Raw genomic sequence first — 26,201 nt, forward strand, 5'->3', positions numbered from 1 at the left:
GTTTAAACTTCAGCAGGCAATCGTGATCATATGATTAGCTGACTGGATATCTGTGTTAAAGAGCAGTTGAATGGGTGTACATAATAAAGTGTCTAGTAGTGGCTGATTGTTGTACTGCTAGACTGCATTCTCTGTTATTGTGCATGGGATGTAAGCTGTGGTCACTGCAGCCCAACACACTTACAGTTAAATAAATGATGTAGGAAATATTTAATAGATATCCAATCTGGCACTCACTGTAATTAACACTGAAACCACAATAATATCAAAGTGACGAAAGCAAACAGAAGACGTGTGATCAGGGTGATGGTGCTTTTGTAAATAACAAAAATGAGCAAGGTTTTCTTGTAATGATGCATTTTTATTTGTAAACAAGAACAATGCAAAAATGCAAGTATGAATGAGCACAAACGGTTTTCAGAGGTAAAAAGCAGGACAATGTTCAGCATACAAAAACATTTAATACATCACAAAGCCGCCTCTTTACCTCAGATTTCTAACTCTGCTGTCTGCGCGTCATTACAGCTGCTCGGGTTGACAGAAGTGCAACGACGACTTCATATCAACCCCACTGGGCTCCACATAAATCTGTCTCAAAAAGTCACAAATCAGAGTTTTCCTGCTAATTAAACTCTACGTGGATCGTCTGAGAGGATTTGACTGCTTCACTGACGGTCCGAGAGCAGCCGCCTCCACGCAAACAGCATCATGACAGAAATCGTCACAAGATGAGAGGCCAGCAGAGATTTTCCCAATACACAACAGAACATTCAGGTCATGCTCACACAGTGAGCCTGTTTCACGAACACGGTGGCTCAGTCACGCTCTCGCAACATGCTTCACGATGAAAGCATCCGAATATTACACTCAGGACAATACAACGAATTCTCCCTGATGAGGACACGACTGTGCAAAATGTCGAGCTCCTGCAGAAACGCAAACAACCATGCATTGTAAATGTACTTGGAACAAACACCAGGCTGGCTGCTTGTGGTGTCATCAATGATGTGAATGAACAGTGACTCACGAAAATGCGGTGAAAAGACAAAAATAAGCAACAACACTGGTTGTTGTTATAATGTGCTTCAGCTGTGAAATCCCTTTTTGTTTGAAGGCAGATAAGTTTAGTCCCACTACAGACCAACTCTGTGGACCTAAAGACTGGATGTTTCCATCTTATCACTTAGGAAATGTTTTTGCCCATAAATGTCTTCAGTGTTGGATTTGACAGAACAACTGTATTCTTCAGTAAATGGTATATTTTGAATCTATAAAATCCTTCAGTACAAACGTCCCTGACATCATTGCAAACACATTTCATCTCCAATCATAACCTTCGATCACAAGACAGTCAGCGTGCAGATCCCTTTTACTGAAATTATATTAATGCTCATAAATGAATCAGTGAATCAATAAAGTTCACGTGTTTTCAAAACTTTCAATTCCTAAAAAAAAAAAGAATTTTCCGTGTTATTTTAGGGTTTGTAAGCCATGATTGGGCAGCAAGTCCCTCACATTACAGCCACAGTTTGAGCAGATCCTTAGAGTCGGACTCACTCCCATCACCTCAGGATTGTACTATGAAGTGAGACTAAGGTCAGGAAGCTTATGTCGAGCTTACAGTCAGAGTTTATAGTATCTCAAAAGCAGCTCTCCTTTAAACCTGGCAAAATCACAAGCTCAAAACAGCCTGTTTAGCCAAAATTAAAATGCATTACTGTCAGTTACATCCATCTGTGCATTTCTTTTTATCTTGCAAGGCAACAAGATGGAGTATAAATACCTCAAAATAACTATGACTTGTATTCTATATGTCTGCACTAAAGTGAATCCAGACAGAAACACATTGTGTGCAGTTCCTGTTAAAATTTATGAATCACTTGTATTATTTTTAATACTGGATTTAATTTAGACTTATCTGCCGGTGTTGACACTGCAGTGGGTGTTTCAAAAGGTCTGAGGACCCTTTTCAAATATGTGAAAGATTTTGTACTTATTGAATTCATTATAGGATTTCTTCTTTCATCTTTTTCCTGTGAATTTGTTTGTCGTATAATAAAAAAAATAATCCAAGTGGTTAAAAGAGGTTTTAAAGATTGTGGAAAAACCTTTAAAATGCAGTAGGCAGGATTTCACCGATATTAGTGATGATGATACTAAGCTGTTAAATAACATTAAGCCATTAAATAAGATAAATTACTTGATAATTAATATTTAGGGACAACACAGATCAGACAATGTTTTTAAAAAGGTAACATGCATTACAGACATATCTAATTTAAGCCTGAACTCTTTCTATGGTATCTTTGGCATTTCTGTACTGCGTTGTTTTGTTGGTTGATTAATATTACACCTGATGGATTCCTTGGTCAGGCTCACGTACCGCGGAGTTGACATCATCGATCGAGACATGAACAAACTGAGTTTTAAATGTGAATACTGGAGGCTTCTTCTGTCAGTACCTCACACACTCTGGGTTAGACTAAGAGGATGGGTGTCACAGGAGGAGGCGAGGGAGAGCCGCTGTCTGATGGACTGTGTCCCAGCAGCATCTCCTTCTCCCGGTGCAGACAGGGCCCGCTGATGTGCTGGCTGTGAGAGTGGTAAAGCCGCAGGAAAGCCAGGATGGAGTGAACCAGCCACAGAGCCGTCACAAGCCACAGCGACGCCTGAGAATGAAGAGAGATTCTTACAGTCACGTATCGAAAAACACTGAACAGACACATAGTGAGGGATAACGATGCAGAAAGCACCCAAGAAGTTTGTGAAATTCCTGTGTTTTATTATTCTGTTACTGAGTAATAATTAGCAGATATCTGTGTCTGTGCTTTGCATCTTTACAGGTTATAAATGCAGCTGTTTCAGTTGCTGAATCCATCTTTTTTATCCTTATAATGGAACGTGTGGCTCCAAAAGAACTACCATGGCAAAGGCCAAAACACCAGCATGGAAGCTTCAAAAACATGGGCCCAAAAGGCAGCAGATGACTTTTATATTTATGTGTGATCCACAAATGGTCACTTCTGCCTCCGAATGACCAACATGGCTGAGCTAAAGCAGCGCGCACAGGGGAAGCAATTCATTCAACCTTTATAGTGAGTGGATGCTTCAGACTCTGGTTGCCTAGGTAACCCTCTAATGTATATAGCACACACTCAGATGTCCATCTTCCACTCTCATTTTATGCCATTTTTAACAATACATCAGTGAAACAACAGTTATCACCTCAGTATAGACTGTCAGCAAATTCTTGGGGGTAGATTGATGGAACTATGGGACCGGAGCTGAGAGAAATGTACAAACAAGTAGAAAAACTGAGTTAAGACCCAGCCTACTGTTTCGATCATTTAAAACTCTGGGACAAAGATTCACAGGTGAAATCTAAAAATCAACAATGCGGCTCCAGAAATGTGGAAGTCCAAAAATCAATTTGTAAAAACATACAGTCTGTGCCTTTAACAAACACCACTTCCTGTGAGACTTTTGATTTCAGGGATGAGTCGATAGTTCACTGTGACGACAGCAGGAGAGATGAGAGGGACGCCGTTTTTAGACGGGACAGATTAGAACTGGAAAAACTGAAAAATGACCGTAGCCGAGAGCGTCACCGTGTCTCATCAATATGAGTCGGTTTGTTGCGGGAGTGAACCTCGCACACTCGTTTCATTGTTTCCAAAAGACAGATTAGATAAATCCTGCCCAGGACACTGAATGGAGCTGCAGAAGCTGCTAGAACGGAGGCTGACATCAGCTCTTGTGTCGATCAATGATGTTTTGTAACAAAAACACAAAGCACTGACAACATCAAAGAAACTCCTAAATGCATGCTTTTAATTCCTGGATAAATCTGCAAAACAGACAAGCTTCAGACGAACATGATGCCGAACAAAAGTGGTTTCTTCTGACAGAGTAAACCTGCTTTCCTGTTTCACGTGTCTGCTTTCCTAAAATATCAAATCTGCGACAAAAGATCTGTTGCCATTAGAAACAGCTCACACAACATCACTGCAGCTTACACCGAATCAGACAGAAGGGTTGAAAAAACCCCTGAAATGAGTGACTACAGTGATGTGATCAGGAACAATGTTTACATACAAAACATCCTGTATTTAAGCACAAAATGGGGATAAATCTGTAAATACTACTGCTTATATTACTGAAAATACAGTTAATTTGGCCAGTGGGGTCAGATTAGACTCTTTGCCAGGCTGATTCAGTCCCCTTGGCCTTATGTTTGACACCCCTGTTCTATAATTTGAGATGTCTAATTAGCTTGTTGTGATCATTTTAATGTTACTTAAGTTGTCCGTCTGAACTGTTAAATAATTATTTTCTTTTTTCTTCATCGTGCTCTACCTCCTGCAGCCTTTCAGAAAAGCAGACAGCCGAACTGTGAAGCTCTTGTTTCAGAGGCCTGGGAGGAAGTCGGTGTCACTTTTGCGTTCTGGTGTGCGCAACATTTTGGGTTTGCTTGTATTTGAGCATTCCTACCTGCGCCAGACTGAGCTCTGTGAAGAAAGATGAAGTGTCCACGTCCAGGTAAAGCGGCACAGACTGGGACTCTGCACAGCTGAATTCAAAACAAACAAGAATAGATGAGAAAAGGACCTCCAGATACGCTCAAACAAGATGACAGCCACACACACGCTTTAAAACACACATTTTAACATCAACCCTGAATCATTTTCTTTTTAAATCACACATTGAGCAACAAAAGAAAAGTCTGGAAATGTGCAGGCCTCTCGATGTCAAACTGAGCAGGCATCCATCCACAACACCAAAGGGGAGTCTGTGTTAGATGTACCTGAATGGCTGTGTGTCATTTTCTGTCACAACGTCACACCAGGAGCTGAGTCCTAGTGACAAGATGACACTGGCTCCTCCAGACAGGAAGAACACGCACACGCTCAGCAGGACTGTGAGGAAGGATGAAAACAGAGTGCTGGGCAGAAACAGAGAGAGAGAGATGGCCATCAGACACACAGAGAGCTGAGGCTTAAGGCTGACGTTGGAGCAAATGCACGATTAATTTATAATATCAAATGCAGCTACATCCCCTCTTTCTGCTGCTTCAGTTATCACAATAATGTTTTTATTTCTACAGATTTCCTCAACAGATACAGACGAACCACACAGCACAGGCTGCTGTTACAGTATATACAGTACTGCACAAAAGTCTTGAAACACCCCTCATCGCTTTACATTGTACAAGTAAACTGGGAAATGGATAAAGCTTTTATGGAAACATCGGTAAACATACATGGAAATACAGTATATAAGCCAAAAACCATACAATCTGAACAAGCTTGTAAGTCAACCAGGACAACCTTAACTCTCTTTCAGTAGTCTTAAAATTACATCTGCCTTAAAAGTAACACAGCATTTCAGAAAAGGAACATCATACCAACAGTAAAATACGGTGGTATTGTGGTGGTTTGCAGCTGTTTTGCAACAGAACAATGTTAGCAAAACTCTCTGAACTTAAATCGGAAGAAATAAATGTGTAGTTCTGTTAGCTCCTTGTCCATTTTCCTTTACTGTGGATCCACTGTAAAATTAAATTTAATAAAATTGAATTGTTTATTACTTATTCACACTGGTCTAGTAACCCAGGGGCTAGGCCTTTATCATTGGGGAAAGCTAGAAAACGTATGAAAACAAAGCTAAATGTCCAAAATTTATGCCAAACTTCACATTATGCAAAGCTGTCCAGAGGGCCATACTGGAGTCTCTGCCTGGCCAAATACCACCCACGGGCCTTATGTTTGACACCCCTGCTATGACTACTGTGATAACTGCAGTTTGTTTTTGTAGGTCATGTGACCCACAGGTTTGGTTTAGAAAGGCCCAGCAGCTGGTTGACATCAGGGGCCTGAGCATGACTCAGAGGTGTGTCAAACCCGCACCTCGGGGGTCAGAACCGGCCGGCAGAAGGTCCACTTTGGCCCACCTGATGAAAAGTGTGAAAGCTGCAGCTGAGACCTTGTTTATTTTTTTTCCTTCGACTTAATGTAGGTGATGCTCCCGGTGTGGAGAGGCAGTACCAGCATTTCTATAATGAAACGTTGAGAATTTTTTTCACATGTAGGCAAGCTGATTCATAAAGACCTAAAATACTGTTGTTGTTGTTGTTGTTGAAGTAAACTCGTTATTCTTAAGAGCTCTCAAAGTGTTTCTTTCTTCTCCTGTTTCTTTACACTAACATTTAGCATGCTTTTTTTGTTTTTTGTTTTTTTTTTTGAGGGGAGGGGAGTCAAAAAAAATCACTAGAATAAAGGATGCAGATATATTCAGAACATTTTCTCCTCTCCTTAACATGGCCGACAGCCTTCTGTGCTGGTGGATACACTGACTGATCATCCACACCACATGACTGCGTCCGTTTCTGCATGCATCCGTTTATGTATGCCTTCATCTATTTTAATGCGTTTGCAGGATCTCCAAGTACCACCGGACTACTGTGGCACCATGCAGCATTATCTTTCTGCAGAACATAACCAAATGTAGGTCAGTAGTGTTGTACCCGCCCTTCTCTGTGTTTTGAGACGTATGGAGGGGTGGGTGTGTGCTGCAGGGAGACTCACTCGTCATGTTGTCCATGCAGATAGAAGAGGCACCTCCAGCCCTGCGCAGCTCCGTACAGCACCGTGAAAATGCCCACAAAAGTGGCGAACTGGCAGGCTGCCGGCGGCCCCCACTGTTGCACCACCAGGTGATCCACGACTCCTGTCGTGCCCGTCGGCTCCACCCGCTCATCCGTCCTCCAGTATCCACTGGAAAAGAGGGCGCAGCGGCCTTTGAAAGCGGAACCGTTCAGAGCCATCGGGACCACCACCAGCAAGCCCGCCGCTACCGAGAGGGCGTGAGCCGTGCAGTGAGCCAGCAGTAGCCGCCGGTCCAGCTCCATGACGCAGCACGAACACCAGATACACGGTTAGAGTACTCACACTGAAAGTAGGCAGATATCAGCACATCCCACTGTCTGTCTGCTGTACTGACCCCGTTACGTGTATTTAAAGGAGCAGGGCGGGGACCGAGCCGTCTCTCCCACCGTTACACAACCCGCACGTACTGCCAGAGAGGAGGGGGACACACAGAGGGCTCACTCCGCCAAAAAATCCAGGAACCAAGCAAGAGAAAACGCATCGCTGTAATCATGCCTGCATTTCAGCACAAACACTGAATGCAAAGCTGCTGCTGTTCTTTCTTATCAAAACAAACTACTTTTTTTTCTTTATTCTTTCTGCCTGTCAATTCCGCTTCGCCATTTTACACACGCACTTGTTCATAACAGAAGTCAATAGAAACCTAAATAGCTATAGAGAGTATATAGAGCTCGTCCCGGAAAAGCAAAGATGTTTGGCGAAACGGTGCATTTAACTACTGATTCGGATTCTCGCACGATCTACTAGACATGACGGGTATTTAAACAATTACACAAAATAAAATGATCAGAAATAAGGAGGCACACATTATTATCATTTCCACCTCCATGTTTCTATTCTTGAACTCTGCTTTGCATGACTCACTGTTTGACATAGCTCCTATCCTTGATTTAAGGTCACCCTCCCTTTAAACCAACTTTTTTATGATTGCCTGTCTGCCTCTAACACAATCATATCCATATCATATTATATAGCCAAAAGTAGAAAAAATTGTCACAAACTGTGTTTAGACTTGAGCTTTTGGCTCACATGAACTAACCCAGAGAAATTTGAATAATTAGTGTGAATGCTTGTATTGAGACGCTATTTTTATTCAGTTCATTTTTTGCGGGTTATCTCCTTCAACTTAGAAAAACATTCAAGCACCATTAGAGTTCTCATCTTTTAGACATGTGTGCTTCTATTTTTGTTATTTATAACTTCTTCTTCTTCTTTTTTTTAAATTGTCAACTTTATTCAGGGGAAATTTATAAAATATTTCAATGGGGAGACTCTTCAAATTCTCATTCAACGTACTCCTCTTTCAACTCTAACTACTTCTACATAAGTGAACCAACAGACACCATTCAAACTTTAAAACTTCATTGGGAAGAATGTCAGGCATTGGTGGAGTTTCAGAAGGGGTTTTAAAGATCTAGAAAATGTGGTTCTTTGCTACATCGGCAATTGTAGTGAGCATCACTGGTGTAAAGTTTGCAACGTTAGTGAGCAGAATTTCTGGTGAATATTTCTCTCTGATCTCCCTCAGGATGCTCTGGGCCATGATCTGATCTCTGATGGAGTGAGAGAAGACTGCCCGGCTTTCCATTGCTGTGATAGTTTTGGAGACTCGATCCAAAGTGGCCTTTGTGACACTGGTGGAGAGTATGCTCATACAGTATGCTTAGGCCATGTTTAAGAAGAGGCGAGGAGGAAGCTCCCAGAAGCCCTGCAGGATGTGGGGAACTGCCTCTATCACCACATCCTGTGCGGTGAGCAGTTTGAAGCTATGCTCTACCTGCTGGGTGTTCTATGAATAAAGTTATGAGAATGATCTTTTAAACATATATATTGAAAGACTGTAGCTGGACTGTCAACAATTGTATGTCAGATGTGACTCACTGAAATTTAGGAGATTTGGCAGTTTAAGGAGCATCTGGGCTTGAAACTCTATGTCCCTCCTTTTATTAATGACATTCACTGCCCACACCTGAAACAGAAAAGTCATTTACGTTGCAGATTTTTTAAGATATTATGTGAACATAATGAAAAAAGAAATCTCCAAATTACTACAAGTCTTGTGAGTTTTCTAGTCTTACCAGTGTCAAAAGAGGATTGGCTTCTTTTCAAAATCCTTCAATTCAAACTCCCAAAGCCTTGAAAAGAAAACAAAACAGAGGATTTCTCTCAGCACTTAGACTTCATCACAAACAGACTTAAAGGTGTGAGGTGGACGGTCCGTAGGTGTCACAGTAACTCACTGCTCTGTGAGCGTCTGTCTGCACTTTGACTTATAGGTGAATGATTCGGTGTATTTCAGTTAAATATTTCAGCAATTACAGGATTTCAGCTAAAAGAAATGATCACATATCAGCATTCACACTGCATTTTATTCAGGAAATGCATTGTTTTAAGTTGTCATTCACTGCAGTAATTGATTTGTAGTTAACCTCGTGTAACATGGTAATCTCATTCAATGTGATCCTGATATCTAAATCTTAAGAGAGATGATTCACCCATTATGTGTATGCTTGTGCACAATGCATTTGTAGTTTTTTTGTTTGTGTCTTTGTTTGTTTTTTTACATTATGCAAAGAAAGGAGAAATCGGTGGCTTCTTGCTCTCTTTATATTTAATGGCATCTAAAAGCCTGAATCCACAAAAAAACAGACTGACAAAGTTGATCATTTTGGCTGCAGATTACTATAATGAGATAAAAGTAAAATTGTGTGACCAATATATGAACCAATATGAACCAGAATTTGAAAACAAACAAACAAACAACAACAACAATTTTAAAATCAAAAACAGCACTAATAAAATCTTGACTCCTGGGGGATTTATTGTTTATTGTGGCTAACAGACAAATTATTTATCCTTTATAGGTGGGGGATTTCTTTAATACCAGTATTATTAAACAAAACCTATAACAAATGGGGTAAATAAATAGAATGTACATGACTTAAATTAAATGAAACAAGTAAAAATAAAAGAATAAAAAGAATAAAAGCAAAACAAGCACAATTTAAATACATATTTTTATTATATCATAAAAAGACTTTAGCTTGGCTTTCTTTATGTATTCAAACGGCACAACAGATATCTAATGACATTAAAGTGTCTCAGTAATAACATAGTGCGGTAAACTGGATTAGTCATTTTCTCAGATTACTGATCAATAGGCAGCCTTGATCTAATTATTATAACACAAAGGTTCAAAAAGCAGCAGCCACAGTCGATTTGGCAACAGGAGTGAGACATCTAACGGATAAACGATCTGCAAATTTGTGGATCAGTGACGAAAAGGGGTGACGTCATCCGTTTGATCCCTTTAAATCAGATGGCGAGTAAGAGGCTGTAACGATCACCCTGCAGAGGGAATGATCTTTATGGTTTATCTGTCAGATGTGTGATCGATGAGCTCATCGGCGGATATTTCGGGCTCTGCGCAGAAATCCTCATTAAATAACACCACATGTGTGACGATGTAAATCGTCTTTGAACTTTACTTTATACTTGTAAATTTGGAGTTTTTATTTTTGCTTTCTGTAGCTCCTGCTGAGTGATTATGTAAGGCTAATTAGCTCAAGGGAGATGAATGTTTTTCAGTGTTGGAAGTAAGTCATGCCGATTTCATTGCAAACACCACAGGAATGCAATTTACTGCGCTTAAAGAAGCTGGTGAGATAAGACAGCAGCGGTGTTGTGGGTTTAGAGAGGGATTCACTGTATCTTACACGTCTTTTAAATGCCCCCACAGGGGTCCAAACTGGATGCTTCAGTCTGGCAGAGGGGAATGTGGGGTGGGGCCGGTGACATTCCTCTCCTCTGTACAAGCCCCGCTGCCTCAGATCGCTGATAAACCAAAGCATATTTTCCTAAAATTAGCTCAAGTTATGTCGAGGAGGCTTCAGTTTCACACCAACTAAGAGCAGAAGATTAAAGCAGAACCAAAAACAACTGAGAGAATCTACAAAGAAAAGGCAGGGGTAACACATATTAGATTTTGTTGTTGTCAATTTAATGACTACAAGAACACCTAAAAACAATAAAGAAGACTAAAACTTAATTCTTGCACTCTTCCAACTTTTACTGCACATCAGCCCATAATTGAAACTGTAAACCGCAAATGCACTAGTATATTGCCTAATATAACTAATTATAATATAATATAATATAATATAATATAATATAATATAATATAATATAATATAATATAATATAATATAATAAATAAATCATCAAAGGAATATCAGTGGTGTTTACTCTCATGTGGTTTTAAACAATGGTGGTATCAGGCTGCAATTTGTCAGTCAGTGCATTCCTGCTGTAAGCACTGGTTTCAGTGCCCTTTATGTTTGCTTCTATAGACCAACATGCTGGATGTGACTTCTTTATCCAGCCTACATGTTCTGTGCCTGATGCTTTGCTGCTGAAATAGCTCAGTTGGGAGAGCAGCAAACCTTGCTTCACCCTATCATGTGTCTCATTGAGATCACGTCATCCAAGACGCCAGTGGGGGTCCATGCGCCTAGGAAAGGATTTCAAAACTGCATTGTAGGTGCAGACAGTTGTAAGCCACCCGAAACATCTGCTCATAATGACCCACGCCTTCTTTTCACACCTTGGCTCGTGTGGTGAGGCACATGATCAATAGTGGATCAGCGACTCTCTTAAGGACATCTAGCACTTGGGGTTCAATAGGGGCTCTTGTGGGGCAATTGTGGCTCAAGAGTTGGCAGGTTGTCTTGTAATTGGAAGGTTGCCGGTTTGAGCCCCGCCTTGGACAGTCTTAGTTGTTGTGTCCTTGGGCAAGCCACTTCACCCGTTGCCTACTGGTGGTGGTCAGAGGGCCCGCTGGTGTCAGTGTGCCCCAGGACAGCTGTGGCTATAATGTAGCTTGCTATCACCTGTGTGTGAATGGGTAGATGACTGAATGTAGTGTAAAGCGCTATACAACTACAGGCCATTTACCTGGGGGTTAAATGTCCACCTCTTGGTTTTACAACTGAAGAAGCTTCTTGGATGAGAGGTGAAATGTCCCTCAAAAAATTTTCAACAAGTCCAGTTGCTTTCTTTACAAGCTACCATCACCTGGATCGCTAACAACTACACAGACACAGTCTGACATGAAACTATACCCGCTAAGATGACAATGCTTGGCCACAGAGAGGCTACGGAACTTTAAATTGAACATCAGGAAGAAAGGTGATTGAACATGGCATGTTCCTGATGTCAGACTTGCTGGTATGACTGCTTTTTCCTATTAGCCATCTTATCACAGGCTAATAGGATCTTTGATTGGAGTCGATGGAACTGCCATCACTGATATGGCATAGCCGAAATAGCTCAGTTGAGAGCGCGTCTGACTGAAGATCTGAAGGTCCTTGGTTCATTCCTGGGTTTTGGCAGACGGCAGTATTTATGTGCACCCCCAGTTACTGCTTGGCACATAACGCAAACATTCCTGTTATGGAAGAAAACGTTGGACAGCTGAATTAATATGAGAAAAACAAACCATTTCTTAGCATTTAGCAGTTGGAATGTCAGGACACCGCAAAAGCCTTTGGTGATATTTCTGCTTTAAAAACAATGTTTACCTTTATACTGTGATTGCACATTGCACACGTAGCGTTTTCACTGGGAGAAACGTTTCATCTCTCATCCAAGTGACTTCTTCAGTCTCAGCTCCCTGCAAGTTTCCCCACCCTTATAAACTGTACATTTGCATAATGACTGAAGCTTACACCACTGGCGAACAATGGGCTGCATCATTAATATCTAAATTGCCATGACCATGATCCACAACCACTGATAAAAGACCATTTATTAATGACCATTGTTTCAATTGCCATGAGTACCATTTTCAAACCAGCAGTCCTCCCTGTCCAGGTTTGGGGTTAGGGTTAGTGTGTACATCCTCATCATTGAAAGAGTGGCCACTGGCCCATAGGTGTCCTGGCCTGAAGAGTTAGCTCTTCTGTGTTGTGCCAGATGCGTAGCCAGAGGTTGTTTGGTTTCTCTGATGTATAAATAAAAGTAATCCTCCTGGCACTTAACACTATATTAATCTGTTTGTGCTGAGGGACCTGATCGTTGAGGTGGACCAATTTTTGGCACAACATGGGGTTTGGGGTTTGAAAGCCACACAGAGATGCAGTGTTAAGAGAAAATGCATCTTGCCCTTTTCCGATTCTCCTGACACATAAAGGATCACTAAAGGTTTTCGCTCAGGCTGTCCTGGATCCCTTGGAGCATTTTCTAGGTGCCTTCCCAGCTTTGACAAACGTCCAGTTGGGATAACCACATTTGTTCAGGGCCTTCTTGATGTGATGTTCTTCTGCTTCCCTGGCCGCTGTGTCTGTGGGGATGGTGTTCGCTCTATATTTTAGCGCGAACACCCAGTTTGTGATGACACCCAGTTTGTGCTCCAGTGGATGTTGAGAGTCAAACCTTAAATAATGAACGGTATGCATTGTTTTAAGGTACAGATCAGCTTTTAAATGGCCCCCATTACTGATGGAAATCTCACTGTCACTTGCACTACTTATATCTGTGTAAAGCCGAAATAGCTCAGTTGGGAGAGCGTCAGACTGAAGATCTGAAGGTCCCTGGTTCAATCCCGGGTTTCGGCAATGGTTTCATTTATGTTGACCCTAAATTACTGCTTGGCATATAACACAACACAGGTGTGGCAGAAATCCTTAGGCAGCTGAATTCATAGAAAAGAACTAACAAACTTCTAGCTGTTGAAAATTGAGGACACTGGAAAAGGCTTTGGTGACATTTCTGCTTAAAAGATGCTTTTATACTGGGATTGCACATAAAGCGTCGTCTGATGATCGGGTTTCTCTCTGATATTCTAGGTCTTTACCTTATTAAAGTACCTTGAGGTCACGGTTATTGCAAATCCACTAAGGTACTATTAGGTGACACGAGCATAATAGTAGTACCCTGCCCAAATAGCTAAGTTGGGAGACTTGGTGTAGGTCTAGTGTAGTATTTTTTTTTCTAACTACTTCAGACAATCTATAACCCTCTTCCTGTAACCGCTTTCTGGGCTCATAAATATTTTTGTCACTGAGCAGTGATATCATTTTCTCATGATAGTCTTTCTGGTTTAGCAAAACCATGCACCTACCTTCAACTGCCAGAAGAATGATAATAGTGTTGTCATTACTAAGTGATATGAGTGCCTTCCTCTCCTCCATACTGATGTTGGATGTTGGCACCTTTGCATTACTGAGAGAGGCAGAAACTTCCGTCCACGGTGTTTCCAACACACAACAAGTAGGTCAAAGTACATTTGTTGCCTGGTCTTAGTGTTTTCATGCTGTGCTAGACGAGCCTTCTTATGTGCTGTTTGCTCATACTCACGTACCAGCTTGATAAAGTGGGTTAAAGGGAACACTGATAATGAACCTCACATTGCTAAGGAGTATTTGAGGGTTCACGTAAACATTAACAATTGCCGAAACCCGGGATTGAACCAGGGACCTTCAGATCTTCAGTCTGACGCTCTCCCAACTGAGCTATTTCGGCCACAATCTGTGCTCATAGTGCCACACACTCCAATCAGAGATAAGATTGCAATCAACCAAGCCAATCAGTCATGCTTGTGTGGGACAATAAAACACACTTTACTTTACTTTATTTATATAGCACATTTAATAACAACAAAATGTTGGCCAAAGTGCTGTACAGAGATAAATAAAAAAAATATTGTTCTATTACTGGGCTTCACATATAAAATTCATGACATACCGGCTAACTGACAGTGTTAATCCCCCTACATGGTTGCAACTGGAGCAGGAAGCTTGTCAGCATTATTGTATAGGAGTTATACCGGTGTCTCTCTTGCCCACTGATAAGTCTATGTATGACGGCAATGTGGTGATACACAGCACCATATGTATTGTTGAGCAGATTAAACTACATTTTAATTTGAAGTCTTATCCTTTATGCCCATTGCAGGCTATCCATCTTTTAAACCATCTATTTTAGACACTACATTTTGACTTTGGAAACAGGTAGGACTTTGTACAATCAGTAATCTATACTGGGAGGGTGTCTTTGCCGCTATCAAGCAGTTACAAGAGATATACAAACTACCAGGGAGAGACTTTCAGACACCAGCAGATAAGAGACTATGTCAGTAAATACGTACAGAGCTTTGAGAGTCTTAACAATTCCTTTCTTGATAAATGTCTCCAACTTTCACCTTTTAGTGAGAAATGTATTTCTTGCATCTATCAGAGTCTAATGTCAATGAGCCCTGTGAACTTGTTCTTTATCAAGTCTAAATGGGAAGAGGAGTTAGGTATTACAATCACTAATATTCAATGGGAAGAAGGTTTGGAGAATCCATAAATGCAAGACAGTGCTTAACTTAATTCAAATCTCTATATCGTCTACACTTCTCAAGAGAAAAGTTAAATAAATTATACCCTGAGGTCTCTCCTATCTGTTTGAAATGCTCCCTAGCTAAAGATAAGTTAAGCCATAGTTTTGTTTTTTGTGACAAGGTTAAAAAATATTGGACTGACATCTTTGATTCAGTGTCTCAAATTTCTTGATTCAGGTGAGGACATCCCAAAAAGTTGATTCTGTTCCTCTGGACGTAGTGTTTTCAGTGGGAGAAATGTTTCGTCACTCATCCAAGTGACTTCTTCAGTCTCGCTTGACTTCAGTCATATTAGCCCACAAAAAAACTTTTAAAAATCACCAGCACAAGCATGACCTTGAACATTTGAAGTTAAACAGCCTGTGTGGGGGAAAGCATTGTCATCTTGGAGGACAGAGTTTGGTGTCAGATGGTTGCAGAATTTCATGTAAAATCTGCATGACAATCATCACCTTCACAACACCTCAAGATAAAGCAAACATATTGCCGAAACCCGGGATCGAACCAGGGACCTTCAGATCTTCAGTCTGACGCTCTCCCAACTGAGCTATTTCGGCTACACTGTGCAATGAAAGGTGGTGCCACTAATGCTAAATATTATTAGCTGGTGATCAAACAGCAGTCAGACCAGCATGTCTGGCATCAAGAACATGCCACTTCCAATCACCTTTCTTCTTTATGTTCAGTTTAAATGCCTCTATGGGGCCAAGCATCTTGGAGGATATAGTTTGGTGTCAGACTGTGTCTGTGTGGGTTCTTGGTCATCGAGGTGATGGTAGTCTAAGGAGGTTATAAATAAAGCAACTGGACTTGTTGAAGTTTCTTGAAGACATTTCACCTCTCATCCAAGAAGCTTCTTCAGTTGTAAAACCAAAAAGGTGTAGAGTCCCAGGTATTTGACCCCTAGTGGTAGTTGTCCCTTCAAAAATGGCGTAGGTCATTATGAGCAGGCATCTTACATGAGGTGATGTCAATGAGTCACATGACAGGGTGAAGCAAGTCACATGCAGCATGTGGTTCTATAGAAGCAAACATAATGGACACTGAAACCAGTGTTTACCAGTTTGTCAGACAGGAATGCACTGACTGATAAACTGCAGCCTGATACCAACGTTGTTTAAAATGACATGATAGTGAACACCACTGATATTATTTTGATGATTTATTTGTTTGGGGGTTTTTTTCCTCTTTGTGCCAGGAAAATAAAGACATCAATATATTAGTTATATTAGGCAATATATTTGTGTATTAGTACTTTGCAGTTTTATTTATGTGCCGATGTGCAGTAAAGGTGGGGAGAGTGCAAAGATGGAAAGAACTGACTGTTAGTTTTAGTACTTTTGTGGTGGTTTTATGGCTTATTTTGTGAGTTGTTTTGTCTTTCTTGATATATTTTAAATGTAGTCATTGAAGTGATTTAATAGATCGCCAATTATGGTACATTTATCGTGTCCTCAGAGAGCTAAAGGAAGATGAAAACAGCCAACACAAACCTATTATAATAACTATTTAATAACTGTGACCTTAATTCACAATGGTTCCTTTTAAATTGCAAAAAGAAAAAGTCTGACTTGCACAGGCACATCTGCTTCAAAAGTTGTTTACCTCTACTTGTGCAAATGTAAGAAAAATGTGATCTGTTTTTAAATACCCTACCCTAAAAACTCTGTGGTCATCTCCCAGAAAACCCACTGTAGTTAAATAAGAAGACAAGCTTTCTTTAATTACATACGTAAACAACTTATGCCTCTATAAAGGTTTCTGCAAGTTTCAACAACATTTCCCAAAATTAGGTCTAAACCTCTAAATGTGTAAATGCTCCGTTTCAGTTTTTTTGTAGTTGCCTTTGTATGATGTCAGTGAGAGAGGATTTCCTTAATATGGTCATGTCCTTGAAACTTTAAATATATCCAGAAGTTGTGGAAATGAAAAACAGCACAGTTCTAATTAACGTTTATGTGATGTGGACCAGTTCGTCAGTTGTGTTTTTTTCTTGGGAGAGCATTAGATTAAAGAGCTAATAAAATCTGTTAAACCTTAAATTGAACTGGCTGCTCCACTTTCTAAAATAACAATGTAATTTTTACTACTGTAATTCTCAGTTTGTTCGCTTATTTTATTTTATTTTTTTAAAAGCAAACAAACCAAAAAAGTGAAATTAGAAACCAATCTGTTTTCTGTACCAGGCATGTTATAAAGCTGAAATTTTGAGATGCTAACCTGAAATTTTGACTTAAAGACATCAGCAAAAACAAAAAACAAGCAAACAAAAAAGGAATTTATTTATTTTAAGTCCTACATTGTGCAACACCCAAGAGATTTGTATGTACATAAGAATGCAAATAAATAATAATAATAATCTTTTTTCTAAGTTTTCTTTGACCTCATAACCAATGTTCCCTCTAATTTTTCATGTGTCTGAGCAAACACACAAACCCCCTGAGCGGTCCCTTGGACCACTGTGCACAACAGCAGACGTGTGCACTCTGGTCACGGCAGCATCGAATTCATCTAAGTTACATGTTTATTAAAAGAATCTAATTACAGTATTTACATTTCTTTTAGAATCCTTTTAATTAAGTGCTTTATCCCACTTACAATGAAAAATGTAAAAAATCTTGCTCATGACCTGTGTAGTAGGTTAACACTATTGGAAGTAAAAATAACTTGAACTGTACCAATTTGCTACAGTCCGTATCAAATAAGATGCCACACAAATTATTTACACACACAAAACTATCGACTACACTACACACTAATTACACAACGCAACACACTAACTTTCGACTCCAAACACGCTTAACGCCACAAATCTCTCACATCTCCCACCGCAGTCACTCCTACAACGTCCCCTTCTTCCTAAACAACCAAATGCCATGTTGCCATATCATTTGTTGATTTGTCAACATGGTACATTTTTCCACCAATAGGAAAGGGTGGAGGTTTTTTGGTTTTTGTCTTTGCTCACAAGCGGAGAGTGCTTTCGAGCGCTTTCCTTAGAAAACACAGTTTTTACAGTTTCTTCCCGCAGTAAATATAAACAAGGATAGTGTTCAGGAATAAACATCACATATGTTTTTTTAATCATAACTCTGGTTTTACATGGCCAATCAACACAATTTAAAAACTGGTATATAGTTTGAAGTCCACACTTTAAGACAAAAATGGAAATCGGGGTTGTCTTCTGTTGACATAACATCTTTTTGCTATGTCATCTTAATTTGGTCATGACTACTTTATTCTTCCTCAGCTAATCAGCAGCACATGTGCGATTGTCTCCCCCTCCTAGCTCCAAGCTGAAGACAGGTTCAACCGTCTGTGCATTGAAACATAGTAACGAGTCCACACCGCATTTTCTTGTTTGTAACAAGGTCAAGGTCAAAGTCAAATTTATTTATATAGCACATTTCAAATAGCCGTGCTTAACAATATAAATATAAAGTGCTTAACAATATAAAAATGGCATTAAAAAGCAACAATGTAATACAATAATAACAATATAAAACAGCGTTGTAATGATTGAAATGGTAATTATTCAGATTACTAGTTACTGAAAAAAAGTAACGGCCGTTATTCCCATCTCTGATAATGACACAATTATTTGTATTTCTACTACTCATAAACTAGTGACAGTATTTATTGATCAGTATCCACAAATTAAAATTGTAAATAAATGACACTAGTTGTGCAAAAATCTGACAGAGACCCTAAACTTTACCTTAAATTTTTCGACTTCCCTACTCACATTTCCAGTGGTTGTACGAGTTGTCATTAGTGTGTCTTCCGCTTTGCTACCTAAAACCGGTGTCATAACCTGTCAACAACGTTGATTAGCTGCGTATATACGAATGTGAATCTTATCATTGGCTGGAGCCGCCAGTCACCTGTCACTCACTGACTCACACTGCAAAACAGCACAGAATGAATTGTTATGTGTATATTTTAATTTGAATTCAGGTTGGAATTCTTTGTACGTAGACCGTGTCAGCAGTGCGCGATTGCGCACGCACGCAGTTTAGAGGGAACAGTGCTCATAATGCTTTCCATGGTCGGGAAACCCGTTCAGGCATCGAATTGTGGGAGGTCATTTAGTGGCTTTTAGAGGCGCAGACCCTGTCGTGGCTCTTGATTGGGACGTTGCTGGGTGACGTAATTGTTCTTGCCACACTGAGCGCGGTGGCTGCTGGGAAGAAAGGTCAAGAATCGATGGCCGCGCTGGACGCGGTGGATTTGCGGCTGTGTTCAGGGAACTGTTGGCTTTATGGGGCCGATGGAAACTCATGAAAGGACCACACGGCGGCTTTAACGGAGAGCCGCATTGGGTGTCGCTTATCTTGCGGAGAAACGCTGAGCTCGTCGTGCTTTGATTTCCTGACTCTCTGGCTGCCTAACAGACTCATTGTTGTTGTTTTGGCTTCATCCGTCGGACACACACACGCTGCTCCCCGAGATCCACCCCCGTCTGAGACCGGAGTCCGGACTGCCAGAGTGATGGTCTGCTGTCCGTCCCTGGAAGATGGATGAGAAATCCAGCAGCAGCAGCCACCACAGGCTTCTGATCGTCCTGCTCATGGTAATGCTCTTTGGCGTAATTATGGTCCAGTATGTGTGCCCGAGCAGGTCTGAGTGCCAGGCGCTGCACCGGCTGGGATCCTGGTTTAACAGCGGCAAAGCGACTGGGTCCCGGGGCGGGGACAGCGAACTCCCAGACGGGTTTCAGAAGGATCCGTACATTGCGGAAGACGGCGCTATGGCCCGGTTTGTCCCTCGTTTTAACTTCACCAAAGAAGACTTAAATCGCGTCGTAGACTTCAATATCAAAGGGGACGATGTCATAGTGTTTCTGCACATTCAGAAGACAGGGGGGACGACCTTTGGGCGACATCTGGTGAGAAATATCCAGCTAGAGAGACCCTGCGAGTGTCACGCAGGTCAGAAGAAGTGTACCTGTTTCCGTCCAGGTAAAAAGGAAACCTGGCTCTTCTCCCGTTTCTCCACCGGATGGAGCTGCGGCCTCCACGCAGACTGGACTGAGCTGACTAGCTGTGTCCCATCACGCATGGACTCCCGAGAGGCTCCGAGGAGTCTGCCCAGGTTGGTGAAAAAAGGGGGGCTCAGTGGGGGCTGGTGCCTTTCACCAGGGGTTTCCCCCCAGTCTTAATGGGGCTCTGGGGTAATCACTTCGTAATTAAACTTGTCTGTTGCTTTATTTAAGATAATTGCGCATTTTCCTGTCAGCTTTGTAAACAAAATATTGTTTTATGCTTGAGTAAATTAAACCCCACTTAAAAATAGTTGGAAAAACGTTTTTTTTTTTAACACTTTTTAAATCAGAGCTCGTGATTATATGCAGGAAAAAACGTATTCATTCACTATAGTCCAGTTTTTCCACCAATTGCACAGTCTAGTGGTTTATTCACTATAATAGTGAGATTACTATACAAGTAATCCTAAATGGTCAATATCTAAGAGGAAAAAAAACTCCTAATGCAAGGTTTTCTGATTCAAAATGGGTTTTTGGGGGGTGATTTTCCCACCTATGGTGAAGGCTAGTGCTGTGGCACAGTGCAAAGCTTCTTATCGATATGTTACCAAGTAAATACAGAGCTGATATTTTTTACACTGTCCCAAAAGGTTGATTCTTTTCATCTGGACGTAGCATTTTCATTGGGAGAAACGGTTTGTCACATATCCAAGTGGCTCCTTCAGTCTCACTTTACTGCAGGTTTCCCCAACCTTATAAACAGTACATTTGCACAATAACTGAACCTAGTCCACTGAATAAGCATTAGTATTATTTTTCCTTTTTGGCGAAAAACAATCAAATAAGTCAAACCGATAACATATTTGTCAAAATGTATATAAGTACAATTGCACAATAAAGCTGGTCATTTTGGCATTTAACAGTATTTCTGTGACAAGTGGTGTGGGAGTTGTTAGGTCCAAAAGTTCTGGGAAAGTGTTTATCGCATTAAACAGAGTTTGCTTTACAACAATCCCAACAAAAGTGTATTTAAAGTTTGAGTAAATTAAACACCACTTTAAAAAAAATTAATGTAATGCCACAGCAATTTGTTGTAATTGTTCTCTGTTTAGCAATGATTGATTGTACAGTCCAGGTATGCAAAGTGCATGGTGCTGCAGTACATGGAAATGTAAAAAACAGAAAGACGGGTCAGTATGTTTGCTCTAAAGTTGTCAAACAGAACTTGCTGAGCATGATGCATTTCAACTTGAAGGTGACTGAGAAGCGATGTATGAGTTGTTTTTAAAGGAACTGATTCACTGGTGTGGCAGGGATAATGGAAAGTTGCCAGGGGTCAATTATGTGCTTTGATTTTATTTTAGTTTTCTACTTCTTATCCCTGTATTGTAATGTTTTGCAGCGAAACAAGACTAATAGATTTAGATTCAGAAATATCCTGAAGTAGAAACAGAACAGACGGGCCATGGGCAAACTTCCTGCTTTCTAGGGAAAAGTGGCTAATGTTTGTAGCATTTCTACTCAAATCTTATATGTATTATCAATATATCCCTCGTACTGACCTGTGTGAATGAATATTTAGCAGCTTTAGAGGCAGGTGGAGTTTGAGGTAACTCATCCCCTATAAACCAGCCAAGTATGGCAAAAAGATCTGGTGAAACTGTGATGCCAAAACTCAAAGAAAGTTTAAAAACCACAACTAAATTATAGTAGAACATTTTAAAAATATCTCTCATTGATAAAGGAAACAGCACAGGTATGATAGAAGCGCATAGAGCCAGAAGTATCCTGTGTAAAATATAACGGGGTCATAAATGGTCGCTTTAGGTTTAAAGAGGGTTTCTTGCATTTATCAGCATCGTCTTTACTGCTCACTCCTCTCACCTTCTCCAAACATTATGAAGCAGTTTTTTTGTTTTGTTTTGATAAAGTTTTTTGGCACCAACCAAACGGGTTTAGACCTTCCACTGAAGGAAAACTCTGATACTGTCAGTGTTCAACTTTAGATCATAATAGCCATAAAACAGCAGGAAAATGCTTCCGTTGAGTAAAGGTAACACACACCCATTGATTAAACTGTATGCAAACCCACTGTGAGCTGAGAAAAACTGTATGAACAAAAGTAAAATCAAATACTTCAGCTCTAAATGAAATAAAAAATCAGAACATTGTTAGTTATAACTTTATTACTGATCTAATTGTGTCTGTTTCTCTCCAGCAGGAACTATTATTATATCACCATCTTAAGAGACCCTGTATCACGCTACTTGAGTGAGTGGCGTCACGTGCAGCGCGGCGCCACGTGGAAGGCCTCATTACACGTGTGTGATGGACGTTCACCAACGCTGTCAGAGCTGCCAAGCTGCTATTCAGGAGATGACTGGTCAGGCTGCTCCCTGAAGGAGTTCATGGACTGTCCCTACAACCTGGCCAACAACCGGCAGACCCGCATGCTGGCTGACCTCAGCCTGGTTGGCTGCTACAACGTTTCCACCATGAGCGAGGAGGAGCGCTGGGCCGTGCTTTTGGAGAGCGCCAAACGCAACCTGCGGGGTATGGCCTTCTTTGGACTGACCGAGTACCAGCGTAAGACCCAGTACCTGTTCGAGCGCACCTTCAACTTGGAGTTCATCGCGCCCTTCACGCAGCTCAACGGCACACGCGCCTCCAGCGTGGAGGTACCTTCAGAGACGCAGCGCAGAATCCGCCAGCTGAACCGATGGGACGTAGAGCTATACGAGTACGCCCGCGACCTTTTCCTGCAGCGTTTCCAGGTGGCGAGGCAGCAGGAGCGCAGGCAGGCCAGGGAGAGGCGACAACAGGAGAGGAGGCGGCTCCGTGGTGGGCTCAGAACAAACCAAGGGAGGCAGCTGAAGCCCACAGAAACGCCACGTCCCACCAACAGCCGCTCTGTTGTAACCGAGGAGCGGCGGAGAGAAAAGCCTGCTGAGGACAGCGTGGCGTCTGAAGTGCCACTCCCAGACTGGTGGGATCTGGATGAGAATAGCACTTTAGAGGACTATTTAGACAACGTGGAACAGTGGTAGCGATGGGTACGAGCAATGGGGTGTCTTAATGCTAAGTGTGCCAACTTCTGCCTTGTCTGTTTTCATATATCCAAGTTATTTTTAGCATATACCTTCCACAGATGTCCTGTTGAACAGTCTTAAACGACACATTATTTATATTGATTATATTTCTTTCCCACATGGACTCACAGAAAGGCAAGCTATATCGGTCTCAGTGATGGTACTTAACCTTCAACACTACATATTGAACCTACCTGAACTCCTAATATAATGTAGCTAAAACAACAAATTGTTGTTTTATTCCTCTTTGTTGCAAAGGTACACTTTAATATGTTTTTCTATTTAAGAAAACAAACACTGTTTCTTGTGATTAATAATCTATATGTTTGCCAAATCATTGTCTGGTCTGCGGTGTGTACATTTCGAAATGTACCTGTGATCTCAAGTGTCTTTTTAGTAACAGAAAATGAGAATGAAGTTTTTTTTTTTAGATACCTCAATGTATAACATTAGCTGCTAAAGTTGTACAATTACTGAATGTGTCTGTTTTGCTTTTTGTTTTTAATATAAAACAAATGCTGTTGCATCTGCTGAATTGCTCTTCTGTTCTTCCCAAATGGAGATGTCTCCTTTTTCCTCGCTGATATCCTTTTGTCTGCGAATGTAACACAAAAGAGTGCACGCTTTTGTGTTACACGTGCAGACCTTTGAAAAACCAGCAGGGAGCGCTGAAGCAACTTTAATGAAACAGCAACTTCCTGATACTCACGGAGGTATTAGCTTTTTCTTGAATTCGGTTGGGTAGTATTAAGATCATCTTTAAAAACACCTCGGAAAATTTGATGTGTATAAAATATTAAATAAATGTTTAGCACAGCAAATGGAAAATTATTATTTGGAGTTTACCAGATTGTAAAAAGTTATTGGCTACTCTTTGATTTAATACTAGTAACTTTTAGAAATGTATAAGGTTGTTGACAGGAATCTAAAATCCTGATAAACAGGCGTATATTACTCCAGTGTACCTTGTTTGAATGCTAGTTTAACTCAAAATGAGCACACTTGCAGATAATTAGGCTAAACAACAAATCATTTTAGGTATTTTTAAGGAATTAACATTTTAACACACTTTTTTAAAAGTGTATTAAAAACATGGTATCACTTCACTATGGCTATGGTAGCCTCTGTACTATACCACAGTCGTTTTTATAAACAGCCCCCCATTTTCAGAGGCTTCTGATAAGTAGTTTCATGGTCAGGCAAGGCATGTAACGCGATTCAGAGTGTTAAATTTATACTTTAAAGCTTTATATTTTTGAAAAGGAGGCCCAAAGAGAGAGAGGTCATCATCAAAATAAATCTATCAGAGAGATGGCATAAACTTTAGGAGTCACCGAATAAACAATCTGGAGAATTGTTAAAAACAATGAATGCACTGATCGGCGACACCAAAAAGCCTGAAAAGACCACAGAAGAAAAGTAAAGTTATTTCTATAGTTAAGAAAAACAACTCTAACATCTAAAAAGTCAAGAACACTCTTGAGGAGGCATATCATTGTGAAGGTCTACAATCAAGAATGTAAATACAGATTATTTACAGCAAGGTGAAAACTACCAGTTACAATCAAATCCAGGAAGGTCAGATTAGACTTTGCCACAAGAAGAAAAAACATGTAAAAGATCCTTCACACTTCAGAAAAAAGTATATATATATATATATATATATATATATATGAAGCAATGAAACGACTAAGTTGTATCAGAATGACAGGAAGAGAAAAGTGTGAAAAAGGGGAGAAACAGCTTGCGATCTGAAGCGTGGCACATCACATGTCAAACATGGTGGAGGTGATATTATGGTATGGGAACGTATGGCTGCTAGTCAAAGCCAGTCAATGATATTTACTGATGATGTGACTGCTGATAGAAGCAGCTTTAAGTTGTGAAGTGTACTTCAGGGCTCAGCCAAATGCTGCAAAAATGATCAGCCAGAGCTTCACAGTGCAAATGGATAATGACCCAAAGCAAAAGCAACCCAAGAGGCAAACAAATGGGATATTCTTCAAAGGCCAAGTCAGTCACCTGATCTCAACCCAACAGAGCAGCTTTTCAGTTATTTAGTACAAAACTGAATGCAGAAAAACAACTGAAGGTGACTGCAGTCAAGGCCTGGCAGAACACAGCATCTGGTGATGTCCATGGGTTCTAGACTTCAGGCAGACTTTGACTGTAAAGGTTTTTCATCCAAATATTAAAAACAAAACCTATATTTATAATTACAGTAGTTTGTCCACTTAATTTTTAGATGGTATTTGACAGTCATGTCCTTAAGAAATCCAGCAAAGGCTAAAGTACACAAGACATAGACTGAAAATCAAAGGATAGAAACACACAAAAGAACAATGTAAATTATGGATAGCTCCACTCAGAGCCCGAACCTCAGCATTATTAAAGCAGTGTAAGATCATTTTGACAGAGAACAGAAGATAAGACAGACAACATCCCAAGAATAAGCCTTCAAAACGCCTGGAGAACAATTCGTAGAGACTACTTAAAGAAATTAGGAGAAAGCTTGATTAAGAGAGTTCAGGATGTGTTAAAGCTGGGATGTTTGGCCGTAAACACAGTATTTTCCATCTTCTAGCAAAATATATTTTTTAAAGTGGCTCAAGACTTTTGCACAAGCATTAGACACTAAAATTATATTATATTATATTATATTATATTATATTATATTATATTATATTATATTATATTATATTATATTATATTATATTATATTATATTATATTATATTATATTATATTAAATTGGGGAATCGTTCTCGTGTCCAGGGGTCTGTTTCAGAAAGCGGGTTTAGAAAACTCAGAGTGAAAAACGATACTCAGGGTTGAGTAACCCCGAATTGTCCAACTCGGAATATTCGGTTTCAGAAAGGCTGATAACAATTAGTTCAATCAACGCGGAGTTGCTTTAACCCCAAGTTAAGCGCGCGCACGAGGATACATAAAGCCCTGATTAGTGGAGCACAGATTAAGCGAGTCACCATGGAGACGGAGGGAAAGAAGGCGCGGTCAATGTATTTTACAGCGCTTGAGGCCGAAATTCTGATGGCAGCATATGCCGATAACATGCAAATT

The 26,201-nt window shown here is 40.4% G+C and overlaps 2 protein-coding genes and 3 non-coding genes across 6 annotated transcripts; 2 read left to right on the forward strand and 3 right to left on the reverse strand.

The window, feature by feature from the left end:
* Positions 1 to 340: 340 nt before the first annotated feature.
* LOC146392533 (transmembrane protein 179) lies at positions 341 to 7,078 on the reverse strand. The gene is made up of 4 exons (XM_084949256.1): positions 6,585 to 7,078; positions 4,805 to 4,942; positions 4,492 to 4,570; positions 341 to 2,669 (listed from the first exon to the last, which is right to left on the reverse strand). The coding sequence occupies exons 1-4, from the start codon at positions 6,905 to 6,907 to the stop codon at positions 2,478 to 2,480; spliced, it is 732 nt and encodes a 243-aa protein (XP_084805382.1). The 5' UTR covers positions 6,908 to 7,078; the 3' UTR covers positions 341 to 2,477.
* A 6,128-nt stretch (positions 7,079 to 13,206) lies between these two features.
* On the forward strand, positions 13,207 to 13,279 carry trnaf-gaa (transfer RNA phenylalanine (anticodon GAA)). Its single transcript has one exon. It is a non-coding gene; the product is annotated as a tRNA-Phe (tRNA).
* Positions 13,280 to 14,113: 834 nt separating this feature from the next.
* On the reverse strand, positions 14,114 to 14,186 carry trnaf-gaa (transfer RNA phenylalanine (anticodon GAA)). Its single transcript has one exon. It is a non-coding gene; the product is annotated as a tRNA-Phe (tRNA).
* Positions 14,187 to 15,532: 1,346 nt separating this feature from the next.
* Positions 15,533 to 15,605, reverse strand: trnaf-gaa (transfer RNA phenylalanine (anticodon GAA)). The gene has a single exon. It is a non-coding gene; the product is annotated as a tRNA-Phe (tRNA).
* Positions 15,606 to 17,955: 2,350 nt separating this feature from the next.
* hs6st2 (heparan sulfate 6-O-sulfotransferase 2) lies at positions 17,956 to 23,647 on the forward strand. Of its 2 annotated transcripts, none has more exons than XM_084949248.1 (2): positions 17,956 to 20,142; positions 22,254 to 23,647. In XM_084949248.1, the coding sequence occupies exons 1-2, from the start codon at positions 19,565 to 19,567 to the stop codon at positions 23,077 to 23,079; spliced, it is 1,404 nt and encodes a 467-aa protein (XP_084805374.1). In that variant the 5' UTR covers positions 17,956 to 19,564; the 3' UTR covers positions 23,080 to 23,647. The 2 variants fall into 2 exon arrangements, with proteins under 2 accessions (XP_084805374.1, XP_084805370.1); XM_084949244.1 differs by having other exon boundaries at positions 17,965 to 20,142; positions 22,251 to 23,647.
* Positions 23,648 to 26,201: the final 2,554 nt, after the last annotated feature.

The sequence above is a fragment of the Perissodus microlepis genome, chromosome 2 (genome assembly GCF_051167445.1).
Source record: "Perissodus microlepis isolate ML-2025 ecotype Zambia chromosome 2, ASM5116744v1, whole genome shotgun sequence".
In the NCBI taxonomy this organism is placed as follows: domain Eukaryota; kingdom Metazoa; phylum Chordata; class Actinopteri; order Cichliformes; family Cichlidae; genus Perissodus; species Perissodus microlepis.

Excerpts from the sequence above, each read along its gene's own strand:
- LOC146392533 (XM_084949256.1), bottom strand. The coding sequence starts at position 6,907 with ATGGAGCTGGACCGGCGGCTACTGCTGGCTCACTGCACGGCTCACGCC. Across the intron at positions 4,571-4,804 it reads AATGACACACAGCCATTCAG|CTGTGCAGAGTCCCAGTCTG; the intron begins GTACATCTAACA and ends TTTTGAATTCAG. Across the intron at positions 2,670-4,491 it reads CAGAGCTCAGTCTGGCGCAG|GCGTCGCTGTGGCTTGTGAC; the intron begins GTAGGAATGCTC and ends CTTCATTCTCAG.
- hs6st2 (XM_084949244.1), top strand. The coding sequence starts at position 19,565 with ATGGATGAGAAATCCAGCAGCAGCAGCCACCACAGGCTTCTGATCGTC. Across the intron at positions 20,143-22,250 it reads GCTCCGAGGAGTCTGCCCAG|CAGGAACTATTATTATATCA; the intron begins GTTGGTGAAAAA and ends GTTTCTCTCCAG.